This window comes from Heptranchias perlo, chromosome 1 (assembly GCF_035084215.1).
Source record: "Heptranchias perlo isolate sHepPer1 chromosome 1, sHepPer1.hap1, whole genome shotgun sequence".
Lineage (NCBI taxonomy): Eukaryota > Metazoa > Chordata > Chondrichthyes > Hexanchiformes > Hexanchidae > Heptranchias > Heptranchias perlo.
Window position 1 is genome coordinate 94,987,226 of NC_090325.1, and position 13,743 is coordinate 95,000,968.

The following is a 13,743-nucleotide window of genomic DNA, read 5'->3' on the forward strand; positions in this document are numbered from 1 at the left end:
CCCCTCTCTGCTCTTCTGCAAGTCCTTGTGGTGCACCTCTGTCTTGTGGACCTGCATCTCCCAGAACTGCACGCTGTGCCTCCTCCTCAGATGTAGTGCTGAATACATCCATTGCATTAGCCCTCCCCATCCTGATGGTGTCAGTTTGAGGGGGTCCAAAATGTAGGTAAATATGTGTGAACACAAGAATTCTGAGTGTGAACAAAGAAATCTCAGACTAAACACAAAGAACTCCCAGACAAAGGTTTGTCTGAGAGAACTGCTTACCCTGCTGCAAAAACTCACCTTTTATTCCCATGTGTCAATCACTGATTTAAATGTCCAAATGGCTGCCAGCTGCAACTCGCCTCTGTTTCCATGGCATGTTTCAGAGGCTGTGGGAGACACGTTCAGGTAGAGTTAAAATTGTTTGTTTGCCTCAATCCACATAAATTTAATTGAGTTAAGTACTTGAACAATGTTAATTGCCCCTTTAAATGTCATCCCGCTGGCTTCCGGATTTCTGAAACTCGCGTGCACTCAGATTCGTCTGGGTGAAACTCGTTTTTTGGCGGGTTGGAGCCGGGATTCGTTCCCGCTCCAAACTTTTAAAATTTTTACTGCCCGCCCACCCACCCGTTTTTCCGAGTTAAAATTTAGGCCCATACGCATCTTGGAAGGCGGAGTATTGCAATTTGTGCCATTGCCATTTTTCACCACCAGGTGCATTTCTTGCTATCTTCCTGGGTAGAATCATATCACTGTGAATGGCTTCGAGTTTATACCTGTGCATCTCTTGGGTTTACTGAGATAACCAATTGGTAACAGCTCCTATTTTTTGCTAACAGACACCCAATGATACAGACGCAATTATGTGGGGGGACTTTCCCACACATGGACTATGTTTGCAGAGTCTATAGTTTTGATTGAAGTATCTATCTAGTCTTAAGCATTCATTTTAGATATTGTTGCTGATTGCTCTGTGACAGATGAGCTACTTTCCTAAATTCATGCTCAAGCAGTTATAAACACACAGGTGTGATGTTCTGTAGCTTGGAGACACCACAACGACTGCTGAGAAGTATTTGCACTGCAAACTGCTGCCCTGTGACCACATCCATAGTGGTTTGCAAATTAATATCTTCATTTTTCTTTATATTTAGAAAGTTCAACATCTTGACAGCTTTGATGAACCATAATGTGCACAGCATGAGTAAACATTAGAAAGTGCCTCTTTAAAAGATAATTTGGCCCAAGCAGTCAATAAATGTGGGGGAGTCATGCTGGACTCTGACCGAATCTGCAAATTACTAAACCATGACTTACTATACAACTTTCCCACAGAATTTTGGCTAACAAAATAAATAACAAAAGAGATGTTTTATTTATGAGCCTAAACTTCTGTGGAACAATACACAGCACAAGCTACCCACAATGCTATCTTATCCAGATTGTACTTTAGGAATGAAAAACAATGGCATCCCTAAGCAGTAAAAATTGATGTTATGAACTGGATTTTCCCACAGGACGGCAGTACATAGTTCACAACACTTGACAGATGACTGTGCTTGTGTGTAAACTATTGAAATGTATCATTTCTCTGTTAAAAAGAATGAAACCCAAGGAGTAAAGTCATCACTTTCATTAAATTACTGTTCTTTTCATCTAATACCTGATCAGATATCAATATGCTCTTTCATTTATTTTATCCATTTGCCATAGCATTTCTTTCCGACTAAGAATTAGGGGTAAATGATGAGATTGCGATATCCATTTAAAGCCCACCTAAAACAAGTCAAATTGGTTATTTCAGTCCGAATTATACTATGGGGTAAAGTTTACAAAAGAAACGTGAGTCTGCAGTGACATCATTTACTCAAAAATTCTTAAGAGGTGAAATGTTATGCTAAGTCAGTCGATGAAAATAAGTGAGCATACTGAGCTCCAACTAGGGGAATCAGAAAAAGATAGCAGCAGTCACAGTAACTAAATGAAGAGAAAGATGTGGAATGGAATAAATTCCTTTACCCCTGAGATGTTATTCCCCTTAAAATAGTGAAGAGATTTCTTTTAAAGTAACAAAACTGTATAATACTTAAGAAGCATAAAAGAAATATCTTTGAGTGACTTTCAAAATGACACTCAGTATATTAAAATATTTTTCTGTATACATGACTCTTTTTGCACACACAAAAACATGGCTTAGCTTTCTGTTGTGAAGTTCTGACATTTATAGTCTATTTGTAATGTAGAACCTGCTTTGTCGGAGCAGTAAGATTGTTTTTTGGTAGGCGCTGTCTCCACTGTATCACTTGAATCTGAGACTGTAATTGGACTGTCCCTGGCAAAAACCTCGGTAGACTCTCTCCATATGCAGTCTGCCGTGTACTTGCATGTAAAATGTGCACGCTTAGGTCTAATTTGCTGAGATGAATTGTTAAAAATCTGACGACTGTTTGAAGTGGCGATTTTAATTTTTAAGGCAGCATCGACTCGATCTACGACGGTGTAGGTCCCAATGCTGCCATCATCAAAACCCACGATAATGTTCAGGTGTCGTTGTGACAGACTAAGAAAAGCTGGAGTCTTGTAAAGTGAGCATGCTCCAATGTTTTTCCCATCAGCCAACCTGACAACTATTAAACTGGACACAGCCCCATTATCATTATCTTCACAGCAGTTTCTAAAACAAATGTACACCAGGTAACGGCCATCGCGTGATAATTTCTGACGCCAGATGATTCCAGTGGCAGGAACGAGGCGCAGCTTTCCACTGTGCAGATCCATGATGTTAATGTTGTCATCGCCTCGGGACAAAATTCCCAGTTTCCCATTGGGAGATATCTGAAAATCCTCCAGGTTTTTCAGGAAATTATTAGGGAGCTGCACCCGTCTGCACACTGCTTCCTCCGTCACACTCCAAACAAACAGCGTTTCAGTAGACGTAATGAAAACCACATAGTCCGGAGAATCGGGAATAAGCTTGAAATTTACGATGGTTGCACCGTCGTCGCAGCAGAACTTCTTTGTTACGCTTCCTGTCCACAAGCTAACAGCCATCAACTTGTTTTTCGAAACACCAATTACGAACGTGTTAGGATACGTGATAAATGCGTTCTGCATGGGAACCAGAATATTGCAGACTTTGTGACCAGTGGACAGTCGCCACACCCTGGAGACACCTTGGTTACAGAGCGAGACTACAAACTGATCGTTGTGTGTAATCAGCAGCTGGGCTATGCGCTGCCCATTGATGCGAAAGATGTTGTCCCCGGTAATGGTGTGCCAGATGTATTGGATGCCTTTGTCATCTGAAGTGACCATCAACACCCCCGATGATGTGAGAACACAGTTTTCCACAATGCCATCATGTTTAAATACAGCTTCAATGTATCCTGTGCTGAAGCTCCATTTATGAACAGATTCAGAGCCATCTAGTGTGTAGATCAGCTCACCTCTGCCTGGCAGGAGAAGGCTTTGAATTGCTTTCCCTGTTTTGTCAATGTTTGAGATCGCTGTTATGATGTCTATATCCCAGGCAGAAAGAATACCATTGGTTGTCAAAGAAAGCAATAAATTGTGTTGATTTGATTTGACCAACTTTACAATAGCTCCTGAGATTTCCTGCAAACTTGCCATACACTGTCCAGTGTCTCTCCGCCACACAAATATTGATGGCATATGTTCCATTGAAGCAATAATTGAGTCACCATTTTTGGATAGGACTGCCGATATGAAACGTTCATTGCGTTTTGCTTTGAACTTTTCAACCACCTTCCAGATGCTGGTGTCCAATACTTCAATGCTGAAAGTCTTACAGATGAGGATAGCACTTTGGTCTTCTGACAGCTCTAAACTCACCACTTCATTGTCTTTTCCTCTGCAGTCAAAGTCCTCGATAAGTTGGGGGTTGGTAATTTCATCTATATTCCAGACAGACAGGCTGCCTTCGTTATCGATCATCACCATTTCTTGAGCTGCAGCTAGGATGAGAAGAGATTTCACATACCCTCCAGAAAATTCTGATGTCACTGTGGAGAGCTTTTCCCCGCTTCCTAAGAGGAAAATGGTGGTTGTGTTCAGATATTGTCCACAGAATGCATACACTCCATCTGGAGAACATTGGACACAAGTGACTTCATACCAGCAATGGAACTGGTAGAGCGGCCAACCATAAATTAAATCAATTACATGCACATCTTTACTCCCCTGCAACCATGCGAGGGCGTGGTTAATAGATAATGTGAAGCCATGAATAAAACAGTTGCCTCCTCCCGCAATGCAGTGCTTGGAGCCCTTGACTTCCACCTCTGATAATAAGCATGAATTATGATTGTCGTATATTAACAATGTGTTCTTTGTGGTCGACACGACCAAATACTTCTCATCGTGAGTAAGTTTCATTCCCAGCACCGCTGAGTTTGCAGTTGTAATTTGGCGGAGAATCTGCTGTGACTCCACGTCCCAAGTAGTAATGGAACCATTTTCCAATGCAGCAATGATCACACTGGGGCTCGATGTAGGCAGCACCTCGATCACGTGCACATAGCTGGTGGTCAGAGGGAGTCGCTCAGGGCTGTACGTCACATCCAAAGAGGAATGCAAAGGCACAATTGAGCAATACTTTGGGCCGTCTTTGTCGCACTCTAATAAAAGGTGTCTTAGCTTTGGTAAAGAGCTAACAACAGGCAAAAGCCTTTGTTGTAGCTCAGCAGACAGTGAACTTGGATTCTTTGAAACTTTCAACTTAATGCCTCGCAGCGTCCTTGCCAGAAATTTCAGTTCTTTCTCTTGTGAATAATTGTAAGCGAGATCTATGTCAGAAAGGACTTTGTCAAGGTGACCGATTTTGATCATGGTATACAGCCAACTGAAATTCATGATGACACTGTACATGAGATCATCTGTCCTCCCGCTTCTAGTCAGATGGTGCAGTAGTTCCGTACTTTTCCTATGATTCACAAAGAAGATATCTGGCTCCAATGAGTTGCACTGGAAAACCCATGGCTGCTCAGGGACTTGTCTGTCAAAAGTGTTCTCAGTGGTCTGTTTTTCATCATTAATGCTTTTATTGTTAATGTCTAGAGTTTGGAAATGGCTTTGCTCAGGGTGAAACAACCTCTGTCTCCCACCGGACCACACTCCTAAAAAGTAATCCGCCATGATGCTGTGCATTTCGTGCATGTCTTCCTCGTTCTGCAGGTACAGTTTCTGAGCGATCAGATGAAGATGACGATTTGCCCATACTAGAAGTGTGACGCTCCTCACCTGCCTCTCCATTAAGTATCCACATAGCTCCTCCTTCAGTCGTGCAATGAAATAGTATGGTATCCTCAGTGGATTCTGAAGCCCGGATCTTGCTGTGATTTCATTAAGAACGTGGTCGTCAAGTGAAAGGACATCTTCCAGTTCCATTTCACTGAGTCCAGTTTTGGCCATTGTGATGAAGCCAAGAGCTCTTGAGACCAGCCTGGAACCGAACTTATTTTCAAGGGACCAGAAGAGTTGCTCAATACTTTCATGTACCGTCACACAAAGTGAAGTGTCATCAACATCCTTGTGTGATCTCCACTGCATGACCTCATGGTAAATTAGATTAACAAACATGGGCAGCGTACATTTTGAGAGTGCTTCATTGACATAGATTTGCTGGCCTGAGGTGACCTTTCTTTTCACTCGTAGAAGCTGATGTTTAAGAATTTGGCTGCACATCTTCCTATCACGTTGGGTCAGCTCAATGTATTTATCATCATCCTGTATCAAGCATCTCAGTTTTTGTAGAATGCTGTGCTTGTTTGGCAGAGTCGACAATATTACACGTACTGAGCGAGGAAGGTGAATGGGGAGCCACCATAATTTGCGTGCCTCTTCACTATCCGAGAGCTGCTCCAAAGCATCAAAAATTAACACCAGTGGTCGATGAAATGAAGACTCATTCAGAAGGTTTACGAATAATTCCCTCAGATCGTGTATTTTTTGAGGATAATTGTGTATGAGGCATCGATAGTTAATGGCTAATTGTTCACAGAGACTTTGAAGTAGGGTTTTGAGCTCTGTGCTTAACTCTGTTGTTCCCAAAAATCTCACAGTTATAACTGGATCAGAATCGGGGCCCATTTCTTCCTGAAGCCAAGAATAGGCCTGAAATGTAAAATAATATTACAAAATTTGAACTGACAGTTGGAAACACGTAAAATGATTTAATGACAGTTCTTGATATTTAAGATGTGATGCTATTGGAAGACATAAATTAAATTCGATTGACAGAAGCCACACCACCTTTATTCACAAACAACAGAATAACAGTTGTTCTTCAGATTAGCGATGATTCCATTCTGATTAGTGAATAGAGACAAAACAGAACATGTTAAACTTCTAGTGTATAATACGCACTTCCTGTAAGAGGCATACTTATTGTAAAAGTTTTCCATCACATGTTCCCTATCACATTTTGTGTATAAAAATCACCACAGTTATAAAGCAGTATATCCTCCGACTCACCTTGAGCAATGCCACAAAAGATCTGCTAGTATTCATTAAAAAAGTGTTTGGCAACCATTTTATCATTGCTTGCAAGAACATGGCTTTTCTGGCTTATCTCCCTTTCCAAACAAAATAAGAAGCTTGTCAAACACTTCTTTGCTATGTTAAATAAATATAACATAATTGGGCCTATAATTATTTTATTGATGACATTGGATACTTCAGCTTTTGAAAACCAAAAGCCACAATCTAACGATTATAATTTTTCCAGTTATTGCACTGATGTAGCGATTGCCTGGGTGCAATACATAGAGGAAAATTAGGTGGGGAGGATCGCACTCCTGTAATGGAGCCCATCCAATTTTCTATCCATTTAAATTAATAGAATGAAAAATCAGGCAGGCTCCATTATAGGAGTGTGATCCTCCCCACTGATTTTCCTATATGCATTGCACCCAGGCCATCCTTTACACCAAGCACAATAAGAGGAAAATCTACCCTAGCAGTCCTGAGATAAAGCTTAATTGCGATAGTTCCTTTTATTAGGCTGTACCTAGAATGTTAATCGATAGATACCTGGCAAAATTAGTAGCCGTTTGAAAACTTAGTGATTATATCCAACACTCTTGTTAGCTTTACACATTTAGAAAGCAACACAATCTACAAAGAGATGTTAATTATATTCCTTCCATTTTTGTACATAAGTAATTGGACACTGGCTCTAGATGTCTGTCTTGATCACCTTAATATGGAGTTTGCTGTATAGGAGTAAAGAAGTAACTTAAGCTGCTTGTGAAACCTACTTTGTGATGTAGTTGCCTAAAAGTCTGTTATTTTGCATTGAAAAATTTACAATACAGAGCTAACCGTCACTGACTGAGCTTAGGTGCCTGGAATATGCACAATACTAACAGAAAATGTGTTGGCCTTTGGTACCCCACCAACCATCAGGCTCTAATGTTTGAGACACCTTTTACAGTTATAGTTGCTGCTTCTTTAATATTGCATAATGTAACATAGCTTATTCCTGAGTACACCTGTAGACAGTTTAAGGATTGGACTAAATGCAGCTGTGCTAATCCAATCTCCCTCGTATTTACAAAAAATCTTAAGAATGCCTCATGATTGTTGTCAGCAAAACAATGGATGCTGTTGGCAAAACAATTGGTATCTATGGATACCAAAACATAACTTATACTTAAAGTGGTACGAACTTAATTGTAAAAAAACTGAAGAATTATGCACATTAAAAAGGAAAAAATGTTGAAATCCCAAATTTACCTAAACAATACTAAAATCAGGAAGAAATATGAAATTACTATTTACGATTACTATTTAACTGTTTATTTTCATTCAACCAACCATGGATTTACAATGACAATGTAAATGGACTTTGGTTGAATAAATACCTTCATCAGATAGTAACGTACAAAGAGATAAGCTGCTTTTACCTGTTGTGCCACTTCTGCCAGTAGAAGTGTTTTGCCTGTGCATGGCCCACCATATACAACAAGTGGGTTCATGTGTCCTGCTTTGCTAGGCAGTATATACTTGTGTATGAGGTTCAGAGCCTCACATCGGTACTGGTAGAAAGAGGAGTACATTTTACAAAGGGACAAGTGCTGCAGAACCTCGTCGTAAAGTGCATCTGTTTCAATGTCAAAATTTTGTTGAACTGTAGCCTGGATAATGTCAATCATATCATCATAGAACTGTTTACAAAGTCCTTCAACATAGTGGTTTTCCACGACCTCTGAATATCCAAGTTTCATATCGCAGTGGGTAATGGACGTGTATACTCGTAGGTTGGACGAAGCAACAATTGTAGGAATAAACTCGTCCCTGAGTTTCACAAGTTTTTCACTTGCAACTGGGTCTCGTACAAGTTTTCCATCGACCTCTATGACATCTATGTATCGGCCCATATCCGGGTTCTTCACATGACGGTCAATGTTAGCAATTTTCCTGATGTAGCACACGCACTTTCTTAGAAATGCTGGTGTTTGGTTTCCCAGGGCAAACTCAAACTCATCCTCGATTGCTTTAAGAAAAGAGAAACAATATTTCAGTTTCTTTTGAATAAGGGGTCAGAGCAAGTTAATATATTTGTCAAGGATGAACTTAACCAACACAATCTTGCCCATAGATATCTTTAGAAGCTTCCAGAAAGATTTGGAGCTGTTGGCTATTATATGTTTCAAACGGAAAAGCCTCTGCTAAAATAAAAGTACATCATCTTTCATCAGACTTTCTACACTGATGTGAAACCAAGGCAAAACAAAGAGCTGTAAGGAAGGAAAAGAATTGAGAGTACAAATGGGGACCTGGGAGAAATGAGATTGAAATACTCAGGTTAAGAGTTAACCGGAAGTGACTAGAAGGTGGTGGAACCATGTTGTGCACTAATAGGTCATGAACAGAATGACAGGCTAACTGACAAAATGTCAATTCAATCTTGACAAGTTTAATGTAACTAAGTGAACACAATGTGTATGTGATTGTTTTTAACACAGAGATAGTAATCTCTGATGACTCTTGTAGTCTCAAATAATGCACATTTCTATTAATAGAGGTTTCCTGTCCTGGGTCAGGATTCAGTTGGCTGCTTCTGTGCCCCTGTATGGTTGCCATCCAGCTGCAGGCTTAGGGTGTGCGGAAGCAAGTATTGGAATGATTCAGCAAATGTAAAAATAAATTAAGGTGAAATGGCTAAAGCCTTTTTGTTTTCAATATCCAGATGTGAATGTACCATCCTTGATAAAATCGACATTGCACTGTTTTGCATAACTTTCCTATAAAGAATAGTAAATATTTTTTCCAAATATTTAAAAAGACATTAGCCTGGAAATTACTATGTGCAATATTATTATACAAACAATTAAACATGTCTCTCCACTATTTTAACAGAAGCGTTAAAATAAATGGATCAATGCTTTTATCAAAATAGCAAAGAGAAGAATTTAACACGAGTGTATTAAACATTCAGTTGATAATATCCGATAAAAACATTATGAAATCATATTGATTTCTAGGCTACTGATTTTGTCCCCAGATTTTGTCCCCTCCTTTCCTGAAAGTACGATTTATGCTGGATACAGTTCGAACAGTGCTGGCAACCCTCTGCTAACTTACCAAAATGGCCATTCTTTAATGTGAGCCTAGATATTGACAGTCACCAAGCTATTTGTGAGGGGGCCAGTTGGCAATGGAAGTAAAGTATGTATTTTATGAATTATTTTAACACCAAAAGGAAAAATGTGTACAGAATGTTTGTAAAATATAAAACTGAGCAGTCAACAGCATGCCCAGGGTTTGTTACAGAATCCACAAAGGCTTCCTGTACTGTGCCTAGATAAAGAAAACTTCTGGTCTGAATGTACATTTGTCCCGGAAAGAGACTTCAAACATGAGACACTGAATAGTTGTTCTAAAAAGTGAGGTTAACACTAGGCAACTAACATCAACCAGTCTTGTCGATTACAGATAATATTGGATATCTGACTAGATTCGCAGACTACAGACACTGAAAGGTGGAGTAAATTTGACTGTTTGCTCAATGCAGAATCCACAGGCCTTCTGCCAGATTGTGTGACTGCATTACCAGGTCCAGAAATACTTGACCAAGTGCCAGATAGGACTAAAGTTAAGCATGCTGTTGTAATAATTCCCCAGATACAATGAAATTCAATGGTCAACAAACAGTGGATCAATTACATTGCCTGTTACATGCAACATGTGGAGCAAGTTCTGCCTGACTAGAAATTATAATAAATATTCTCATTTGGAAGTAGAAAGGAGACTGCTTCATGTATTGTGGGATCTCGCCACCTCTGCAAAGTCTCTCCATCAGTGCTGATCAGCAGATATAAAACAAAACCTGGTCCTAAAAGTATGACTTCACTTCAGGCCTTACACCATCAGCTTGGTATTTGTAATTGGGCTACTGGCAGAAAGATTACACCAGTTCATCAAACCATGTTTGTAGCCTTTGTTGATCTTGAGAAGATCTTTAATTGTGCAGCATTCTGGCTCCTACTGGTGTACTAGGATGTGCCAGCAAAAGCTCTGCAAATGTTTCAATTGTACAGTGATCCCACTAAAAGTGTTTGGTGGAAACTAGCTGGTCACTGTGTCTTGCACCAAATCACATATTCATCAAAAGTGATAACTTCATCACTGACTGTATTCTGTTGATGATCAGTCTCTCTCTCTCTCTCTCGATAATGTGTAAAACAGGAATTCTGTACTGGCGTCAAGTACAAATGCTGTGACACCTGCTTTGAAGATCAAACACGACCTCTGTGCACACTGGCACAATCAAATCGAGATACGCATTTCATTGAAACTCACTTTACATAAGTTTCCATAAAGTACCACAAACAGGGGTAGAGGTTGAACTAGGGGCTGAAGACCAAACAGTCTTTGGGGCAGAGATGTCTCTGGACCAGTTTTCGGCAGCAGCCCAAAGGTAAGTCCGGGAGAGAAATTGAAGGGGGCAATGGAGGGGGAGAGGGGGATGATTGTACCAACTGTGGATTCAGGATACGGTACGGTACCATAGTGGTTATGTTACTTGGACTAGTAATCCAGACGCCCGGACTAATAATCCGGAGTCATGACTTCAAATCCCGCCACGGCAGCTGGGGAATTTAAATTCAATTAATTAAATAAAATCTGGAATAAAAAACAACTAGTATCAGTAATGGTGGCCATGAAACTGCCGGACTGTCATAAAATCCCATTTGGTTCACTAATGTCCTTTAGGGAAGGAAACCTGCCGTCCTTACCCGGTCTGGCTTATATGTGACAACAGACCCACAGCAATGTGGTTGATCCTTAATCGCCCTCTGAAATGGCCTAGCAAGCCACTCAGTTGTACAATCTCGCTACAAAAAATCATAATAAGAATAAAACCGAATGGACCACCCGGCACCGGACACGACAACTGCAAACCAAGCCCAGTCGACCCTGCAAAGTCCTCCTCACTAACATCTGGGGACTTGTGCCAAGATTGGGAGAGCTGTCCCACAGACTAGTCAAGCAACAGCCTGACATAACCATACTCACAGAATCATACCTTTCAGCCAACGTCCCAGACTCTTCCATCACCATCCCTGGGTATGTCCTGTCCCACCGGCAGGACAGACCCACCAGAGGTGGCGGTACAGTGATATACAGTCAGGAGGGAGTGGCCCTGGGAGTCCTCAACAGTGACGCCGAACCCCATGAAATCTCATGGCATCAGGTCAAACATGGGCAAGGAAACCTCTTGTTGATTACCACCTACCGTCCTCCCTCAGCTGATGAATCAGTCCTCCTCCATGTTGAGCACCACTTGGAGGAAGCACTGAGGGTAGCAAGGGCACAGAATGTACTCTGGGTGGGGGACTTCAATGTCCATCACCAAGAGTGGCTCGGTAGCACCACTACTGACCGAGCTGGCTGAGTCCTGAAGGACATATCTGCCAGACCGGGCCTGCAGCAGGTGGTGAGCGAACCAACACGAGGGAGAAACCTACTTGACCTCGTCCTCACCAATCTACCTGTCGCAGATGCATCTGTCCATGACAGTATTGGTAGGAGTGACCACCGCACAGTCCTTGTGGAGACGATGTCCTGTCTTCACACTGAGGACACCATCCAACGTGTTGTGTGACACTACCACCGTGCTAAGTGGGATAGATTCAGATCAGATCTAGCAGCTCAAAATTGGGCATCCATGAGGCGCTGTGGGCCACCAGCAGCAGCAGAATTGTATTCCAGCACAATCTGTAACCTCATGGCCTGGCATATTCCTCACTCTATCATTACCAACAAGCCAGGGGATTAACCGTGGTTCAATGAGGAGTGTAGAAGAGCATGCCAGGAGCAGCACCAGGCATACCTAAAAATGAGGTGCCAACCTAGTGAAGCTACAACACAGGACTACATGCATGCTAAACAGCGGAAGCAACATGCTATAGACAGAGCTAAGCGATTCCACAATCAACGGATCAGATCAAAGCTCTGCAGTCCTGCCACATCCAGTCATGAATGGTGATGGACAATTAAACAATTAACGGGAGGAGGAGGCTCTGTAAACATCCCCATTCTCAATGATAGCAGAGTCCAGCATGTGAGTGCAAAAGACAAGGCTGAAGCGTTTGCAACCATCTTCAGCCAGAAGTGCCGAGTAGATGATCCATCTCAGCCTCCACCCGATATCCCCACCATCAGTCTTCAGTCAATTCGATTCACTCCTCGTGATATCAAGAAACGACTAAGTGCACTGGATACGTCAAAGGCTATGGGCCCCGACAACATCCCGGCTGTAGTGCTGAAGACTTGTGCTCCAGAACTAGCCTCGCCTCTAGCCAAACTGTTCCAGTACAGCTACAACAGTGGCATCTACCCGACGATGTGGAAAATTGCCCAGGTATGACCTATCGACAAAAAGCAGGACAAATCCAATCCGGCCAATTACCGCCCCATCAGTCTCTCAATCATCAGCAAAGTGATGGAAGGTGTCATCGACAGTGCTGTCAAGCGGCACTTACTCACCAATAACCTGCTCACCGATGCTCAGTTTGGGTTCTGCCAGGACCACTCGTCTCCAGACCTCATTACAGTCTTGGTCCAAACATGGACAAAAGTGCTGAATTCCAGAGGTGAGGTGAGAGTGACTGCCCTTGACATCAAGGCAGCATTTGACCAAGTGTGGTACCAAGGAGTCCTAGTAAAATTGAAGTCAATGAGAATCAGGGGGAAAACTCTCCAGTGGCTGGAGTCATACCTAGCTCAAAGGAAGATGGTAGTGGTTGTTGGAGGCCAATCATCTCAGTCCAGGACATTGCTGCAGGAGTTCCTCAGGGCAGTGTCCTCGGCCCAACCATCTTCAGCTGCTTCATCAATGACCTTCCCTCCATCATAAGGTCAGGAATGGGGATGTTCGCTGATGATTGCACGGTTTTCAGTTCCATTCGCAACCCCCCAGATAATGAAGCAGTCCGTGCCCACATGCAGCAAGATCTGGACAACATCCAGGCTTGGGCTGATAAGTGGCAAGTAACATTCGCGCCAGACAAGTGCCAGGCAATGACCATCTCCAACAAGAGAGAGTCTGACCACCTCCCCTTGACATTCAACGGCATTACCATTGCCGAATCCCCCACCATCAACATTCTGGAGGTCACCGGAAATTGACCAGAAATTTAACTGGACCAGCCATATAAATATTGTGGCTGCACGAGCAGGTCAGAGGCTGGGTATTCTGCGGCGAGTGGCTCACCTCCTGACTCCGCA

At 42.1% G+C, this 13,743-nt stretch overlaps 1 protein-coding gene across 1 annotated transcript in view; it reads right to left on the reverse strand.

The window, feature by feature from the left end:
- Positions 1–2,181: 2,181 nt before the first annotated feature.
- LOC137300804 (NACHT and WD repeat domain-containing protein 2) overlaps positions 2,182–13,743 on the reverse strand; it is a 107,899-nt gene continuing 96,337 nt past the window's right edge. Inside the window, exons 6-7 of the mRNA XM_067970431.1 lie at positions 7,914–8,503; positions 2,182–6,120 (exon numbers count right to left, since the gene is read on the reverse strand). Coding sequence (XP_067826532.1) covers positions 2,182–6,120; positions 7,914–8,503 — 4,529 coding nt within the window. The remainder of the gene's footprint in view (positions 6,121–7,913; positions 8,504–13,743) is intronic.